The sequence below is a fragment of the Genypterus blacodes genome, unplaced genomic scaffold (assembly GCF_046128005.1).
Source record: "Genypterus blacodes isolate CSIRO-AG114 ecotype Tasmania unplaced genomic scaffold, CSIRO-AGI_Gbla_v1 ptg000214l_1, whole genome shotgun sequence".
In the NCBI taxonomy this organism is placed as follows: Eukaryota; Metazoa; Chordata; class Actinopteri; order Ophidiiformes; family Ophidiidae; genus Genypterus; species Genypterus blacodes.
In genome coordinates this window covers 1,027,303-1,043,567 of record NW_027467013.1, presented here as the reverse complement: position 1 = coordinate 1,043,567, position 16,265 = coordinate 1,027,303, and the positions used below count along the sequence as shown (strand labels likewise).

The window sequence follows — 16,265 nt, the reverse complement described above, 5'->3', positions numbered from 1 at the left end:
AGCGTTCCCAGTGATTCCCCACTGCAGTCACACGCTCCTCTTTCCTCTTCTCCCATCCCAGTGGCCAACGGAGACTTTGCTGGCAGCGCCTTCCGCAACGGGCGCCGCAACTGCCTGCCGGGTCCCGCTCCCGACTCCAGCAATATCAACCTGTGGAACATCTTGAAGAACAACATCGGCAAAGACCTGTCCAAAGTGTCCATGCCCGTGGAGCTCAACGAGCCCCTCAATACCCTGCAGCACATGTGTGAAGAGCTGGAGTACAGCGAGCTGCTAGACAAGGCCGCCGAGACCGAGGATCCCTTTGAACGCATGGTAAACAGCCCCGTGATTTAGAGGAGCGAGCTGCTCACACTCGTTCACTTTACAGCTATTGAGGCCAGAAGACTCGGGACACAGACATCTGCTGCTGTGCCACTTCTCATGATTGATTCTGCAGCTTGCATTCTGTATTTTCATGTGTGTTTATATTTGGTGTTGGTGTGTGTGTGTGAGGTAACACTGCCAGTCAGAAGCTTGTGTAAAGGCTGCAAGATGGAATCACGCTCCTCTTCGTTTGTCCACCTTAGATCCTCTTAGATCAGGCCGGTCACAATCAATTCATTACAACTGACGACTCCATTTGAAAGTCACTTGTGTGGTGCTAATGTTTCTTACTCATGGCAGTTCCTCTCATTGCCATCGTCTTCTCTCGGCTCTCTCACAGGTAATCGTGGCTGCTTTTGCCATCTCAGGCTACTCGTCCACTTACTACAGAGCAGGAAGCAAGCCATTCAACCCGCTACTGGGAGAGACTTATGAATGTATCCGGGAAGACAAAGGGTTCTGTTTTTTTTCCGAGCAGGTAAGCTTGCACGCTGACAAGAAATGTGTTTGTGAAGCCTTCATCAAATGTGCTCTAACGTTATGCCAGGTCACTAAAGCACACAGGTTCTCTCTGCACAGTACATGTAGTCGAGTTAAACTGTATGAAGAACAGGATTTAGGGCTGTCACTCAGTGGTTTTTTGTAATCGTCTCTGAAAGGTGAGCCACCATCCTCCCATCTCTGCTTGCCACTGTGAGTCTAAGAACTTCACCTTCTGGCAAGGTAGGTCACACTCTTCATCAGCCGGTGGGGGGTGGGGGGGTTTACACACGGGAGCCGGGGTTAGCAGATGAAGCTACGCATCTCAATTAGCCTATTTCATATCCAGCAGAACCTTCACAGACACAATCCTGACCGTTTTCTTTTTCGGGTTGGTTGTTTTTCAGATGTGAGATGGAAAAACAAATTCTGGGGGAAATCGATGGAGATTCTACCAATCGGGACGGTGAACCTGATGATCCCCAGGTAACTCTCTCTCTAAAGTCACTACAGCCCTGGAATCCAGACAGTCAGGAGCAGATTCGCACTCTCATGCATAAATCTAACATATATATTTAATGTCCTAATGTCAGTTGATCATATTCTATTAATAATTGAATCAGACATTTGGGAAAGGAACTTCACAGGGAAATCAGACGTTTTTATCTTCACTGCCTGAACCCAACTGGACCCAGCTGTCCACACCGGGCCGGCTTGGTCGGCTCAGTGCAGAAGTGGTACGATTGAACGATGATACAAAACAAACAAACGGGCAGCACACACACACACCAAATATTGATTTATTGTCTGTGTCATTTATGAAAGCGATGTCGTCGTAGGAACGATCTGTCAGGTTACAGTCGAGGTTCAGATTCCAAATCTCCGCCCGCTCGACCCGGACACAAACCCATCTCACTACGATTGGGTTCCTGTTGAAAACATCACGGCCCGTGTCTGGCTGAGCCGGGTTCGCTCAGCGCTCTCTGGTTACAGGTTTCGGGTTGGGTTCAAAACCTCAGGCCCGCTTTGAGCTTGTGTGTTGTCTACAGTACTCTGGACCGGTAACATCTCTGGAATTTCACTCCGCCAGTCCAGTGAGTCTGAAACCGACACTGTGCCAGAGGGGTGAGAGAGAAGAAGACACTGCTCCGGCTTTCCCACATATATTTCAAGCTATCTTTCTGTGTTTTTAGGTTTGGCGACCTGTACGAATGGAACAAAGTCACCACCTGCGTACACAACATCCTCAGCGGGCGGCGGTGGATCGAACACTACGGGGAGATCACCATCCGGAACACCAAGAGCAGCGCTTGTCTCTGCAAACTCACCTTCGTCAAGGTACAACCTATCAGTGATAACGTGTGTGTGTACGGATGAGATTGAACTCAGTCACTCGGCGATGATTAAGCTGCAGGTTTTGACTTTTAGGGAAACTACTGGAGCTCGTCTGTGAATGAGGTTCATGGCTTTGTGATGGATCAGGAGGGGAAAGTCGTCCATAGACTCTTTGGGAAATGGCACGAGGGGCTTTATTGTGGCGTCCCACCTTCTGCCAAATGCATCTGGAGACCAGGTGAGCACAGCCACACACACACAGTCACACACAGCTAGTGAATAGGAAACATCTCAGCTACACACTGCATCTTTCTCTACTCGTTTCATTCCATTAATATGTCCTCTGTCCAAACATATATTTAGCTTTACCCGTTCCTGAATCGTATCCAGATCCTCACCGACCTGCTCCTGCTCTTAGTCTGTGGTTGATATTGGTGTATTCCCTGTGTTTGCTCCTCACCAGGCTCCATGCCCACAGACTACGAGCTGTATTACGGCTTCACCAGGTTTGCTATCGAACTGAACGAGCTCTGCCCCGAGCTGAAAGACGTGCTGCCTCGCACAGATGCTCGATTCCGACCTGATCAAAGGTACGGCATGACTAAGACACACTTACCAACCCGATGTGTTGTTTATAGTGAAAACAGATTCCCCACAAGCTGGAGCGCAGCAGAAGCCAGTTATTACGCTCCGTTGGGGAGAGATTGAAATGTTTCGCTTAAGGAATCAGATGAATATGCAACATTTCTTTGCCTGCTTCTCTGTCGTCCATGGCTGCTGGCAAACCTACGTGTTCACTGATCGCTCCGGTTTGCGTGACGCAGGTATCTGGAAGAGGGCAACCTGGAAATGGCTTCCTCGGAGAAGCAGCGCATCGAGGACCTGCAGAGATCCAGGAGGAAGTGGAACGACGAAAACAACATCAAGCACGAGGCGCGCTTCTTCAAGTAATCTCGCGTCGCTTCTCTCTCTCGCTGCACATTTCTTGCTTTGTGATAATCGGCCGTGTAACGTCTGCGTCTCTTCTTCCAGGAAAGTGGTGGACGCCAACGACAGGGAGAGGTGGGTCTCCAACAACACGTACTGGGAGTTGCGCAAAAACCCCGGTTTCATCAACATGGAGTCGACACAGAGCCTCTGGTAGCACACGGATGTCTGTGTGCGTCACGTCATACACGCAGACCGGAAGGCCATCACCTATGCACAATACGCTGTTAGGAAAAACATATTAGCGATAACATTTTGGCGTGTATAGACGGCGGCAGCAGAGCGGAGAGAGATGACCCGGCGCCCAATGACCTGCCGCAGCCTGGTGGCATCGTCACACGGTCATCCATCCTCTTACCATCACACTCATTGTGCTTTGTTGAAGCTGGGTTGTCAGGGCAACAATCTTACCAATCTTAAGTAGAGCTGTCCAGAGCCGTTTTTACTCCTGAGTACGTCCTTGCCTTAAATATGTCACCGATTCAACTCATGTGTTTTGAAAACATTTTGGGTTATAGCGACTTGATTTCTGCCGGCCCCTTCTTGGATGACGATTAGCTGCGGTAAGCCTGCATGTCTGGAGCTTCCACAAGCATTAGGTCCTAAAAAGAAGAGGGTATTTTGATTAAATATCCTAGAATCAGACTCAAGTTTTGTTTGAATTGGCAGATTTTATTTATCTTTTGCTTTGTAATCTTGTTGAATCTGTCTCATAGCAGTGCACTCTCTTTAAGATCCGTTTGAGATTCCTGTCAACTACCATCAGGCGATTCGTGGCTTCTGTGGCAGTTTGGGATGAATCATTTCCAACAGGTGGTTCAAGGTGACATAAAGCTGCCGTGGAGACGTTTCTGTCTCCTCTGCTCCTTCCCTTAACCAGCGGCCCTTAGCCTGCGCCGCCGCCCTGCTGTCTAATTTTAAACATCACATGAAACCCAAGACCCTCTCCTCTCAATCCCTCTGCTGCATTACATACATCATTTCCATATATAGTGGTCACACACACACACACACACAGAGTCACGTGTCACATTTGACTACTACTGCAATGTTGTTGTCTTCAGTGTGCAGGGTTGAGCTCCAAACCTTTAAACGCTGTGACAGATAAAGTGTTGACACGGTTCCTGTGCAGATCTGAGGAGGAACGCCGCTGTAATCTGAGCCACGGGACTCCAGTGTGCTCACGATTCATCTGCACTGATTGTTTTTTCACTTCCACTATTTATTTATCAGATTTCTTATTTGTCATCAGAAATTGAATCACTTTTGATGTTTGAATCAATTAATCCCATAATTATTTACCCACTCGTCTCTGCTTGACTGTTGAGCTCCCGCCACAGTTTATAAACACTGGAGCCACCTAGTGTTTGTTTAAAGGAAGTGCAGCTTCTGTGAGAACAAATCCAGAATGTGCTCTTCATCCTTCAGTATTTTAGATGAGAGGAAGAAGTCTGATCCCCCGGAGAATGTACTGCTATGATGTAGATGTTCACAAATTCACTTTTGAAAAAGATACTTTAATCGCAAAGAACCAGCTTTAATGTTATTTATGTAGTTTCCCCCCTCTTAGCGCTAGAAAGTAAGAAAACACACTCATTCATTGAAATCAACCTGAAACAAGCAAGTAGTCACAGATCAATGTTCCCCATGGACGAGCACGCTGAAGGAGTAAAGGGTTAAAAAAACTAAAAAAAAAACACGTGTGTGAAAACTCTGTGAAGTAAATGTACTGTTGGCATAGTAACGTAGATTACAAACCAAAAATACTACAGCTCCCGCATCCGTGCGTCTCTCAGCGCCGTGTTCTCCTGCGTACCGACAGAGGTTTTTACTCACGGTCACAAAGTCAAAGCTACAACTTATCAGCGTCGATTTCACTTGCTGTGCCTTAACGCATTTATTAATGCCTCACAAACTACACACTACTGACAAGACCCCCGCCCCCTCCCCCCTCCTCCCCCACGCCAAGAAGGTACGCCATTAACAGGTCAGCACAGAGGCCGCACCCGCCTGCAGAGTAGGTACGGATGGAGGGCATTATCAGTGTGTTCTGTCTCATGGGAGAGGTTTGGACGATAGGACAAAAGGGGGGGGAAAGGAAAACGCTTGCAATGTTAAAGATGCTCCGCTACTCCCAACATGTAAACCAATGTATTTTTTGGTGATCACTGTAAATACAGCACATTTAGACGATGGGCCACTGTTGCAATAGCTAATAACCTTTCTTTCCTCCTCACACGGGCGGACGGAGGGACGACGCGATCCTTACCTATGGATTGGTTGACAGTTCTGTAGTTGTGACTGGAGGACGGGCCACTGCATTGCGTAGTTTTGGGTCTCTTGGATCGGCTCCAGCAAAAAAAAAAAAAGGAAAAAAAGAAGAAACCTCCTCATGCTTCGTTTCATCTCAGTAGAGATCAGACCATCGTGACCTTTCTCAGAAACTTCATCAAAAAGTTGTTCTACTTGCATGTCTAGACAACATAGCCTGCCAATGAATGTTGCAAATGCCTCACAAAAGGTTTCTTTTAACTAATTGGACGTTCATGTTTTTGTGTTTTGGACTTACACACACACACACACAGATACACACATAAAGCACTGTGTCAGCTCAGTGCTTCAAGTCGATTTCCTAATGGGTACCTTCTAAAGTGCAATTTTAACAAGTACATATCTTCCCATGAACACTGTACACTGCTGCTACATAGTGCTTGTTCTAATAAAACTTCAAAACTCAGCTGTCAGTCAGTCAGTCAGTCAGTGTGTGGCGTATTTACACAGTGGTGATTCAGAATTACGGAGGAATCTGACATGGATCATCTGGATGGGGAAGATTTCAGTCCAGTTCTAAAAAAAATGACGACTAACAGATTGAGGCTGTATCCTGTAACTAACAATGACCTTTTTGTTTTTGTTTTTAAAATCACAATAATCACACCAAAACCCCCAAACCTGTCGACTCTATAAGCACTGATGCTGATGAGTTCTTGATCAGCCGGCTGATAATCACTGTACCGTCCAGAAATGTAATCATGAATTGATTTGGTTGGGCGCTGACACAATTGTTTGTACATAAAGTAAATAAAAAGGATGAGCTAAAGCAGCCCTGTGTCACTGGTTATTGATGTGATCCTCTTTTCCAAACAGGAGGATGATGCCTGTCAGGTTGGACTGTAAACTTCAGCTTCAGGCCGGATTAAAGCTCTAGTCTGTCTCTGCATTAAAAACTTGATTGATCGCCTGAGCGTTGACCTGCTCTGTTCTAACTCTAACTTTACTACTGGACTGAAACAATGATGTGCACCCCTGATCAGAACACTGCATAGACACTTGATCATTAGACTTTTCCCACCTCACCGCGTCTGATTACAGGTATGAAGATATGAAACCTCCCCCTCTTCATCCAGGTGAGTGAGGCTCTACTGCACATTCCTACAGCCGACAGTCAAATAATGAGGTTTTGGGTTTATTCTCTAGATTTCTAATAACGGCACTCAAACAGACAGTATGTTCTTCTCTGCAAACACTGTCAATTATTAAATACAGTCACAGTTTCTACTTCCAGGTACGATGAGGCAGACAGCTAATACATGAGAAGATGCATCTGAATATGCAATAGACCCAAACTCTGCTTTATAATACATATATATATAAAACATAAATAAAAATGTGTGCAGGAAGACTGTCTTCGCTTTAAAATGACAATGGTGGTGGGAGCTGGCGGTTCACTTGGCGGAGGCCATGATCTTGATGTACTGCAGGGCGCTGTGTGCCGCGTCGTTGTGAGCGTTGCTGCAGGAGATTCCCGTGCCGTGGCAAACGATGACCGGGGACGTGGACAACTCTGCCAGGCACTGGTACTGACCGTTCACCGTCAGCTCATCTGACAAACGCAATCAGAGCGTTATTGTTGTTATTACCGTGACGACTGGCGATGAGGAGAATAGCTGAGGAAAGGTGAGTCATCTTACCTATGTCGAAGTATGTGACCTCAAAGCCCTGCTCCTTAGACAAGTCTAACATGATCTGAATGTAATCCGTGTTGGGAATGCTGAGCGGGCTTCTCCTCAGTAAAGACATCTTCTCTGCCGTGGAGTTTCTTAAGTTCTCGAATCGTACGCTGGGTTCAGGAGTCTGGAGAGGGAGGGGAACAAAAATCTATCAACATCCCAGTTCAACGTGACACAAACTGAACCAAGAGGCAGTTCAGGTGACGTACCCATGTGATCTCAGGGCAGCCGGACATGTTTTGAAGCTTCGACACCATTTTCTCTGCGGCTGCCTTTTTCGCTGCCTTTTTGGAATTCGCCACAGCTGTCAGACAAGATGGAAGAGCGTGAACAGGACGAACAGAGAGGAGACTTGTAAATGAGTTAAAGTGACACTGGAAGGATTATCAGTGAGATTACGCCTGGTCACTGAAGTATAAAGACCTAGTTTGGATGTAATTTAGTGAAGCTGGCTGACAAACAGGCTCACCCGTCTCTGACAAGGACTCCATCTGACACGTGACAGTGAACTCCCTCTTGTGTGGCGGACCCGCTTCCTTTAGAAACGTGTACTCTGGAAAACGCCATCCTCTCTGCAAGGCCAGCTCCTGAGAGGAAAGAGAGGAGAAAACAAAGGTAAGACACGTGCAACACGCCACACGAGAAAGAGGCCTGAGTGTGAGCCGCCGCCGCCGCCGCCCCGGTCCAGTCACCTGCAGTATCCCCACTGAGTTGGGGAGGTTGTTGGGTTCTACCGCCTCGCCGTTTTGTTCGTTCTTCAAGGGAAGTTTTCTGCAGGGAATCACATCAAGGGAGTTACACTTCAGCTACAGAAACCTAGATTGAGATCGACATGCAGTTCATTACATCTGTGTGTGTGTGTGTGTGTGTGTGTGTGTGTGTGTGTGTGTGTGTGTGTGTGTGTGTGCGGGCATGCTTACACTGGTGCAAAATCTATTTGTAAAGCTCTCAGGACAGATTCTGCAGCCTGGTGTCTGGCAGCTTTCTTACTGGGTCCTTGACCTGAAATCAAACATAATCACACACACACACACACACACACAATCAAATAACACACTACAAGATCATCATACGCACAGATGAGGAAGCACAACCTAGCCCCTTACACAGGCTGATATCAGGGTGTAGTGCCACGACCGTGACGTACCTGTGCAGCACACGTCGCCCACGGTTACGCTGAAGACGAAGCTGGGCTGGTGAGCTTCTCCATCAGCCTTCTCCAGCAGATACACAGGGAGGTTGCCACTCTTGATGCCATACTCGTGCAGGATCTGTATGGGCGTTTTCTCAGGGTTGCTGCTCTCTGGCTCCTTCAAGCTGTGGGCATTCAACACACAGAGTTTTAATTCTGTAGTTACAAGATATGGACATAGACAGTGGCCTTCAAAACTCAAGTCAGACATTAGAGGGGTCGGTCGATAAGATAGATAGATATGTTTTGGAAGCACACCTCAAAATTGCGACGGCGATCATCAAATCCTCACTATCCAACACAACTATTCAACACAACTACCGTAAACTACACACGTGACGTCCTCTATTTTGAATCTGTAATGTCGACGTTACTGGGAGAGTTGTTACTATTTGGTGTTCACGTGTAACGGACTGCTGTAACCGAGTTTAACCGTCACTGCGTATCCAAGTGAACCAGTGTGTGTGTGTGTGTGTGTGTGTGTGTGTGTGTGTGTGTGTGTGTGTGTATGATGTGAGCTGAACATGCGGGGATTCTGTGCGACATAAACGACACTTTTCAGCACATGTCGGTCATAATCGTGGCGTAGCTGCATATCACAGTGACATTCCGTGACCCGGTCCAATGACAAAACGGTTCGAGGCGTAAACCCCCTTCACGTCCGCTTCGGGTTGTTTAAGTGAACTAACCTGTGTGTGTCCCTGTTTACTGCTGGTGTCTGGAAGCCTTCTTGCGTCATGTTTCTCTATTATCTGCGTAAAGACTGTTGCTGGTAAACTTGGTAACACTAGTTTAAAATATATTAACGAGCATTTAACACAAACTAACTAACACTAGTCTAAAGTATTAAAATATATTACAAGATTTTTAAGCGCTAACAACTTTTCATTATATCCACCGAATCCGGAGGAACACCGGATGTAAGCACATCATCAACATCCGGTTCACCATTGCCAACGTCAATGTGTACGAACCCGCATGTCACCCAAAGGTGCTGCTGAGCTGTAGTTTAACTTAGTATGATCCCATAAATACGTATTGCAGTAATTAGATTACGTAAGTTACTATTTAAGTATTTGTTTGAATGAAATTCAATATATTTCCATTATGAGCTGACTCAGCATATTATTTATATATATTTATTTATTTAGCTTGTATTTTTCACGCATTCCATTTTAAGTGCAAATGTAGAATTTCCGAATTACATTTAAACATCCAGCAAGTTACAATTACGACATTTACTGCATGTCTTTCACACAGACAAACAAAGCATGCAACATCGGAAACATGTAAACAACGACGTACAGAACAATGATTTAAGACTTAATGGGTTCCTGTCAGTGAGTCACAGAATATTATAAGCATTCTTTCCCCTTAAAACAGTTTACAAGGCATATTTTTGAATTTTTGCAGATACGATTCATTATTCAGGAATAGTAAAATCCATCTTATATCATTACAGAGTTTCTATTAAGTGATTTTAGTTTTAAATTGTTTTTGCACGATACACTGTGCAAATAATCTCACCGAAATATAGAAAATATCAAAATGTTTAAAAAGTGCCCAGCAGATTTTGTGTATGTGTGTAAACATGAAAGTGAAGATAACACTTGTGTCAGGTTGTCAGGATGGGAGGAGCTCCTCGAGGAACAGGGAAGATCACCCTCTTTCTGATGGAGAAGTCTGGTTGAGGCATCTGCTTCTCTGTTTGAGGCAACTGATTGACTTTTGGTACGCATTTAGACATCTTGGCCACATCTGCATTCACCTGTGTCAGGATGGACAGCAGGTCTGTACGACTGTGGGAAAAGAAACATCTGTTCATATTCTCTCTGACATCCTTTCATATTTCACAGAAGGAACAGAATTCCCATCTTAGCAGAGCCACAGATATAATATTCCACTAACCTGGGAACATGCTGGATCAGGTTTCGGCACAATGACTGAATATACCAAGTGCCACATATTGTGTCTCTGAAAGAGACAAAGTTAGAAACAGTGGCTTTGGATATTACGAAGTCAGCATGGGATGGAATGGAGTGCCCAGGTGAGGAAGCATCAATGTGAACAGAGTCGGATTCAGGGCCATCAGCCTGGATCTGAACTGCCCTCTGGGTTTTGTTGCCCTGACAAGCCTGAATGAAAAACAGCTTGGGTTTGTCTACCAAGGAGGAGCACTCGGACCCAGTAAGAGGCTCTTTCAGCTCGCTGATATTAACCAGTGTGCCATCCACACCATACACGCCTCCTTCACGGCCATGGCTGAGGAAACAGCACACCACACAGTCCATCTGACTGTGGTCCCTTTGGCCCAGTTGCCCCACCAGGGTCAGCATCTCATCCCCGGTACGGTCCTGATGGATCTCTACGTCAAAGCCCAGCCACTTAAAGACACTCTCCAGAGATCCTGGGCCAAGTGCGCACACACGCACACACGCACACACACACACACAAACACACACACACACACACACACACACACATACAACAGAGAGAGAATAGAGTCACAATACTGATCATTAACTTTGACTTCATATGCAGTAGAATTGTTCTCTTACTTACGTTCATCAACATGAGTCCCCTCACGGTTGCTCAGCGACTTCACTGAGTTACTGAAGTCGTAATTGTTGACTATCAGGCAGACGCCTCTCTTTTCACTTTTCATGGGATATGTTTCCAGCTCCTGCAGAGATCAATCAATAACCTCACTAACATGATGTGTAAGACAGGCGTACACTGTGACACTCGTGCTTAATACATCATCTCCTCCTTTCAGTGGCAGTGACATGTTGAAACAATAGCATCACTAAGCAGATGTATTTGTACAATGAAGAGGAAATAGATGGACACCTTGGATGCTGACACTTCTGTTTGCTCTGTGGGAGAGGATGAACGTAGAGTTTCATTGGTATTCATTTGAGTCAAAGAGAGAAAACTTTATATTTGAATACTCATTATGAATAAAAACGATCTTCGTCATGGTTACGCAGTTTCACCTGAAGCTCGGCACCTTACACACTGACATTTGGAGGTGGCAACTCACCGAAGTTGTCGAGTCCTACGCTGGGTTCAGGAGTCTGGAGGGGGGAAAGAAAAAAAAACATCTGAATTCACTGTGACACAAATTGAGCACAAGAGCAGTTTGGGTAAATTTAAGTTTCAAAAAACTTGTCGGTGACGTACCCGTGTGGTCTCAGCGCAGCCGGACATGTTTTGAAGCATTTTCCCTGCAGCTGCCTTTCTTGCTGCCTTTATGGAATCCGCCACAGCTGTCAGACAAGATGGAAGAGCGTGAACAGGAGGAACAGAGAGGAGACTTGTAGACGAGTTAAAGTGACACTGGAATGATTATCAGTGAGATCACGCCTGGTCACTGAAGTATAAAGACCTAGTTTGGATGTATTTTCCCCAAAATCATAACAATCTGTACAAGCATCTCTTTAAATCCATGAATACAGCTGGCTGACAAACAGGCTCACCCGTCTCTGACAGGGACTCCACCTGACACGCGACAGTGAACTCCCTCTGGTGTGGCGGACCCGCTTCCTTTAGACACTCGTACTTTGGAGGACGCCATCCTCTCCGCACAGTCAGCTCCTGAAAGGAAGGAGACGAGAGGAGAACACAAAGGTAAGACGTGTCGCGAGAAAGAGGCCCCAGTGTGAGCCGCCGCCGCCGTCCAGTCACCTGCAGTGTCCCCACTGAGTTGGAGAGGTTGTTGGGCTCTGCCGCGCCGTTGTTACTACCACTCGGGACAGGAAGTTTTCTGCTGGGAATGACATTGAGGGAGTTAGACTACAGCAGCAGAAACCTAGATTGAGATCAACATGCAGTTCATTACATCTGGTTAGAATAGTAGTTAGCAGTGTGTGTGTGTGTGTGTGTGTGTGTGTGTGTGCGTATAAATAGATAACATAAGATCAAACTTTATTTATCCTGAGGGGCATTGCTGAAAATAAAAAGAATCCCAGGTTGGTAGCCTGCACCCCAGACCCAAATATAAATTAGTTTTGTCAGGCTTACACTGGTGACAGCCCGTCATCACTAGGAACGTTGCCAGGAACGTCTAGGAGAGTGACAAAAGAAGAACAATCAATCACTGCTGCACTGTGCTGTATGGGCTTTGTTAGGGAAACAAACCCAAAACATCTCACCACAGTCGAGTCCTACGCTGGGTTCAGGAGTCTGGAGGGGGAAAAGAAAAAAAACACTTCAATTCATTGTGACACAAATTGAGCACAAAAGCAGTTTGGGTAAATTTAAGTTTCAAAAAACTTGTCGGTGACGTACCCGTGTGGTCTCACCGCAGCTGGACATGTTTTGAAGCTTCGACACCATTTTCTCTGCAGCTGCCTGTTTCGCTGCCTTTATGGTTTTTGCCACAGCTGTCAGACAAGATGGAAGAGCGTGAACAGGACGAACAGAGAGGAGACTTGTAGATGAGTTAAAGTGACACTGGAATGATTTTCAGTGGATTACGCCTGGTCACTGAAGTATAAAGACCTAGTTTGGATGTAATTTAGTGAAGCCGGCTGACAAACAGGCTCACCCGTCTCTGACAGGGACTCCATCTGACACGTGACAGTGAACTCCCTCTTGTGTTGCGGACCCGCTTCCTCTCCATACGTGTACTCTGGGAAGCGCCATCTTTTCTGCAAGGCCAGCTCCTGAAAGGAAGGAGACGAGAGGAGAACACAAAGGTAAGACGCAACGCGAGAAAGAGGCCCGAGTGTGAGTTGCGCTGTCACCGCCGCCGTCACCGCCGCCGTCCAGTCACCTGCAGTCTCCCCACTGAGTTGGAGAGGTTGTTGGGCTCTGCCGCGCCGTTGTTACTTCCACTCGGGACAGGAAGTTTTCTGCTGGGAATGACATTGAGGGAGTTAGACTACAGCAGCAGAAACCTAGATAGAGATCAACATGCAGTTCATTACATCTGGTTAGAATAGTAGTTAGATATATATGTGTGTGTGTGTGTGTGTGTGTGTGTGTGTGTGTGTAAATAGATAACACAGGATAAAACTTTATTAATCCTGAGGGGCATTGCTGAAAATAAAAAGAATCCCAGGTTGGAAGCCTGCAGCCCAGACCACTGAGGCTCAAATAAAGTTTTGTCAGGCTTACACTGGTGCAAAATCTATTTGTAAAGCTCTCAGGACAGATTCTGCAGCCCGGTGTTGGGCAGCTTTCTTAGTGGGTCCTTGACCTGAAATGAAACATAATCACACACACACACACACACACACACACACACACACACACATGCTACAGTTAAAATAACACACTACAAGATCATCATACACACAGATGAGGAAGCACAACCTGGACCCTCACACAGGCTGTTATCAGGCAAGGCCTTAAGTGTGATTTTGTCGTACCTGTGCAGCACACGTCGCCAATGGTTACGCTGTAGACAAAGCTGGGCTGGTGAGCTGCTCCATCAGACTTCTCCAGCAGATACACTGGTAGGTTACTCGTTTTGAGGCCATACTCGTACAGGATCTGTACAGGCGTTTTCTCAGGGTTGCTGCTCTCTGGCTCCTTCAAGCTGTGGGCATTCAACAACAGATAACAACACAGAGAGTTTTAATTCTGTAGTTACAAGATATGGACATAGACAGTGGCCTTGAAAACACAAGGCAGACATTAGAGGGATAGATAGATAGACAGATAGACAGATAGACAGATAGATAGATAGATACTTTTCAGCATATGTCGGTCGTAATCATTGCGTAGCTCCTAATAAACCACAGTGACATTCCGTGACCCGGTTTAACGACAAAACGGATCGAGGCGTAAGCAGAAAAAAGGGGACACACCAGCACGTCACGCGTTAACTTCAAGCCCCCTTCACGTCCGCTTTGGGTTTTTAGTGCAATCTTGGGTTACGATGATGTGAAGATGAAGGAAGGAAGGATCTCCGCTGACACTGTCTTTGCTTGTATAATGGGGTTTTATTATACAAAGTACAGCATCATAACAAGCACCATGGAACGCTTGTGAGAGGCTCTGCAGCCGGAATGAGTCGCTCCCGAACTCTGACTTTCAGACGTATTTATACAGTTGATTGTCACTCAAGAAAAGACCCGTTTCAGTGGATATTGACAAACCACCTGGGACCCCTGTAAACACTACATGACCATATTTTGTAATAGTTCACTTTTATAACGGCCATAAACTGTTATCTATATGCCAGCTGTTTAAGCCCAAGGTTTAAACTGCTGACTTCCGGTGCAATTTACATTCCTTGTCCAGTTTAGTCCACTTTTCCTTTGTCCATTGTCAGCTGTAAGGCCTTCCCTAGTAGAATGAATATATGTTCTTATTGAGATACTAGATCTACAAAGAAAATATACCACATATTGTTTAAGTGAACTTACCTGTGTGTGTCCCTGTTTACTGCTGGTGACTGGAAGCCTTCCTGCGCCATGTTTCTCTATTATCTGCGTAAAGACTGTTGCTGGTAAACTTGACAACACTATTTTAAAAATATAAGTTATTACAAGGTTTTTAAGTGCTAACAACTTTTCTACGTGTCCACTGAAGCCGGAAAAACACCGGATGTGAGCACAGCATTCGGTTTTCCATTAGTGGTGGGCGGAGCGAGCCAAATATCGATAGTATCGATACCAAGTCGGTATCGGTATCGGATCGATTCTAGCCTGGTGAGATCGATTCTTTACTTTAAGTTCCGCTCGTTTGCGATGCTGCGGTTTCGGCAAAGTGGAAACAGCCAGGTCGCCGGACTCGCCGCTCCTGTGTCAGCGCAGAGCAGGCACCCTTTGCTCCCCCTCCCCCCTCTTGTGTTTATGTGTTGCGCCGTCACGTAAGTCACGTCACGTGACTTAGACGCGCTAAGCAAACAATTAAGTTGCCGGCTCAGAGCCTCAGCACACGCATTAAAAACTGTAGAAGAATGGCAGAGAGGAAGAGGAGCGCCGTGTGGCTGTATTTTGAAGCTGAAAACGAAACAACAAAAAAACACTTAAGGTCATGAAAATTAATTGAGATTTAGCAATTCAATGACGCATCCACCTTATTTATTGAAAAGTATCGGTATCGTTATCGGCGATACTGGCCCGTATTTACTTGGTATCGGATCGATACCAAAATATGCAGTATCGCACACCACTATTTTCCATTGCCAACGTCAATGCATACCTGTCACGCAAAGGTGCTGCTGAGCTGTATTTTGACTCAGTATGATACCATAAATACGTATTGCAGTAATTAGATTACGTAAATTACTATTGAAGTATTTCTTTGAATGAAAGTATTATCCATTATGAGCTGACTCAGCATATTCCCGATTGTTTTATTGGACATTTAGGAGATCCATATTTTCACACATTCCATTCAAAGTGCACATGTAGAATCCCCGAGTTTCATTTAAACATCCCGCAAGTTACAATTAAGACATTTACTGCATTTCTTTCACACAGACAAACAAATGTAATGAATATAGGCATTTCCCAGTGACAGGTTATCTTTGAAAAACATGTAAATAGTGATGTACAGAAAAATGATTTAACACTTAATGGGTTCCTGTCAGAGTCACAGAATATCACAAGCATTCATTCCCCTTAGAACAGCTGAGAAGACGTTTTTTGAATTTGTTTTTGTCACAGTAGCATCAGTTAGTACGACAGGATAGGGAAATATTGTTCTTTATGTTTCGGACATTTCAGATATGACCTAAAACACATGTGGCATGGTCTGGATTGATAACACAAAGTAGATATGATCCATTATTCAGGAATAGTAACATCCATCTTATTTCATTACATGGTTTCGCTTAAGTGATTTTCTTTTACATTGTTTTTGTAAAATATCTTTAAAAAGTGCCCAGCAGATTTTGTGTATGTGTGTAAACATGAAAGTGAAGATAACACTTGTGT

The 16,265-nt window shown here is 45.4% G+C and overlaps 2 protein-coding genes across 5 annotated transcripts in view; one reads left to right on the top strand and one right to left on the bottom strand.

The window, feature by feature from the left end:
• The window catches only part of osbpl6 (oxysterol binding protein-like 6), a 28,674-nt gene extending 22,593 nt beyond the window's left edge, over positions 1-6,081 (top strand). For all 4 annotated transcript variants that reach the window (XM_076170081.1, XM_076170083.1, XM_076170079.1 and 1 more), the window contains 9 exons: positions 62-315; positions 707-844; positions 1,026-1,089; positions 1,254-1,332; positions 2,040-2,184; positions 2,275-2,419; positions 2,645-2,771; positions 3,006-3,128; positions 3,214-6,081. In XM_076170081.1, coding sequence (XP_076026196.1) covers positions 62-315; positions 707-844; positions 1,026-1,089; positions 1,254-1,332; positions 2,040-2,184; positions 2,275-2,419; positions 2,645-2,771; positions 3,006-3,128; positions 3,214-3,325 — 1,187 coding nt within the window. In that variant the 3' untranslated portion in view covers positions 3,326-6,081. The remainder of the gene's footprint in view (positions 1-61; positions 316-706; positions 845-1,025; positions 1,090-1,253; positions 1,333-2,039; positions 2,185-2,274; positions 2,420-2,644; positions 2,772-3,005; positions 3,129-3,213) is intronic.
• Positions 6,082-6,233: 152 nt separating this feature from the next.
• prkra (protein kinase, interferon-inducible double stranded RNA dependent activator) lies at positions 6,234-16,265 on the bottom strand. Its single transcript, XM_076169800.1, has 23 exons — positions 14,748-16,265; positions 13,746-13,915; positions 13,492-13,573; positions 13,148-13,229; positions 12,920-13,037; positions 12,661-12,755; positions 12,525-12,555; positions 12,394-12,436; positions 12,058-12,139; positions 11,850-11,967; positions 11,554-11,639; positions 11,414-11,447; positions 11,221-11,246; positions 10,933-11,053; positions 10,279-10,777; positions 9,987-10,169; positions 8,326-8,495; positions 8,099-8,180; positions 7,871-7,949; positions 7,648-7,765; positions 7,388-7,482; positions 7,140-7,302; positions 6,234-7,051 (listed from the first exon to the last, which is right to left on the bottom strand). The coding sequence occupies exons 1-23, from the start codon at positions 14,795-14,797 to the stop codon at positions 6,894-6,896; spliced, it is 2,685 nt and encodes an 894-aa protein (XP_076025915.1). The 5' UTR covers positions 14,798-16,265; the 3' UTR covers positions 6,234-6,893.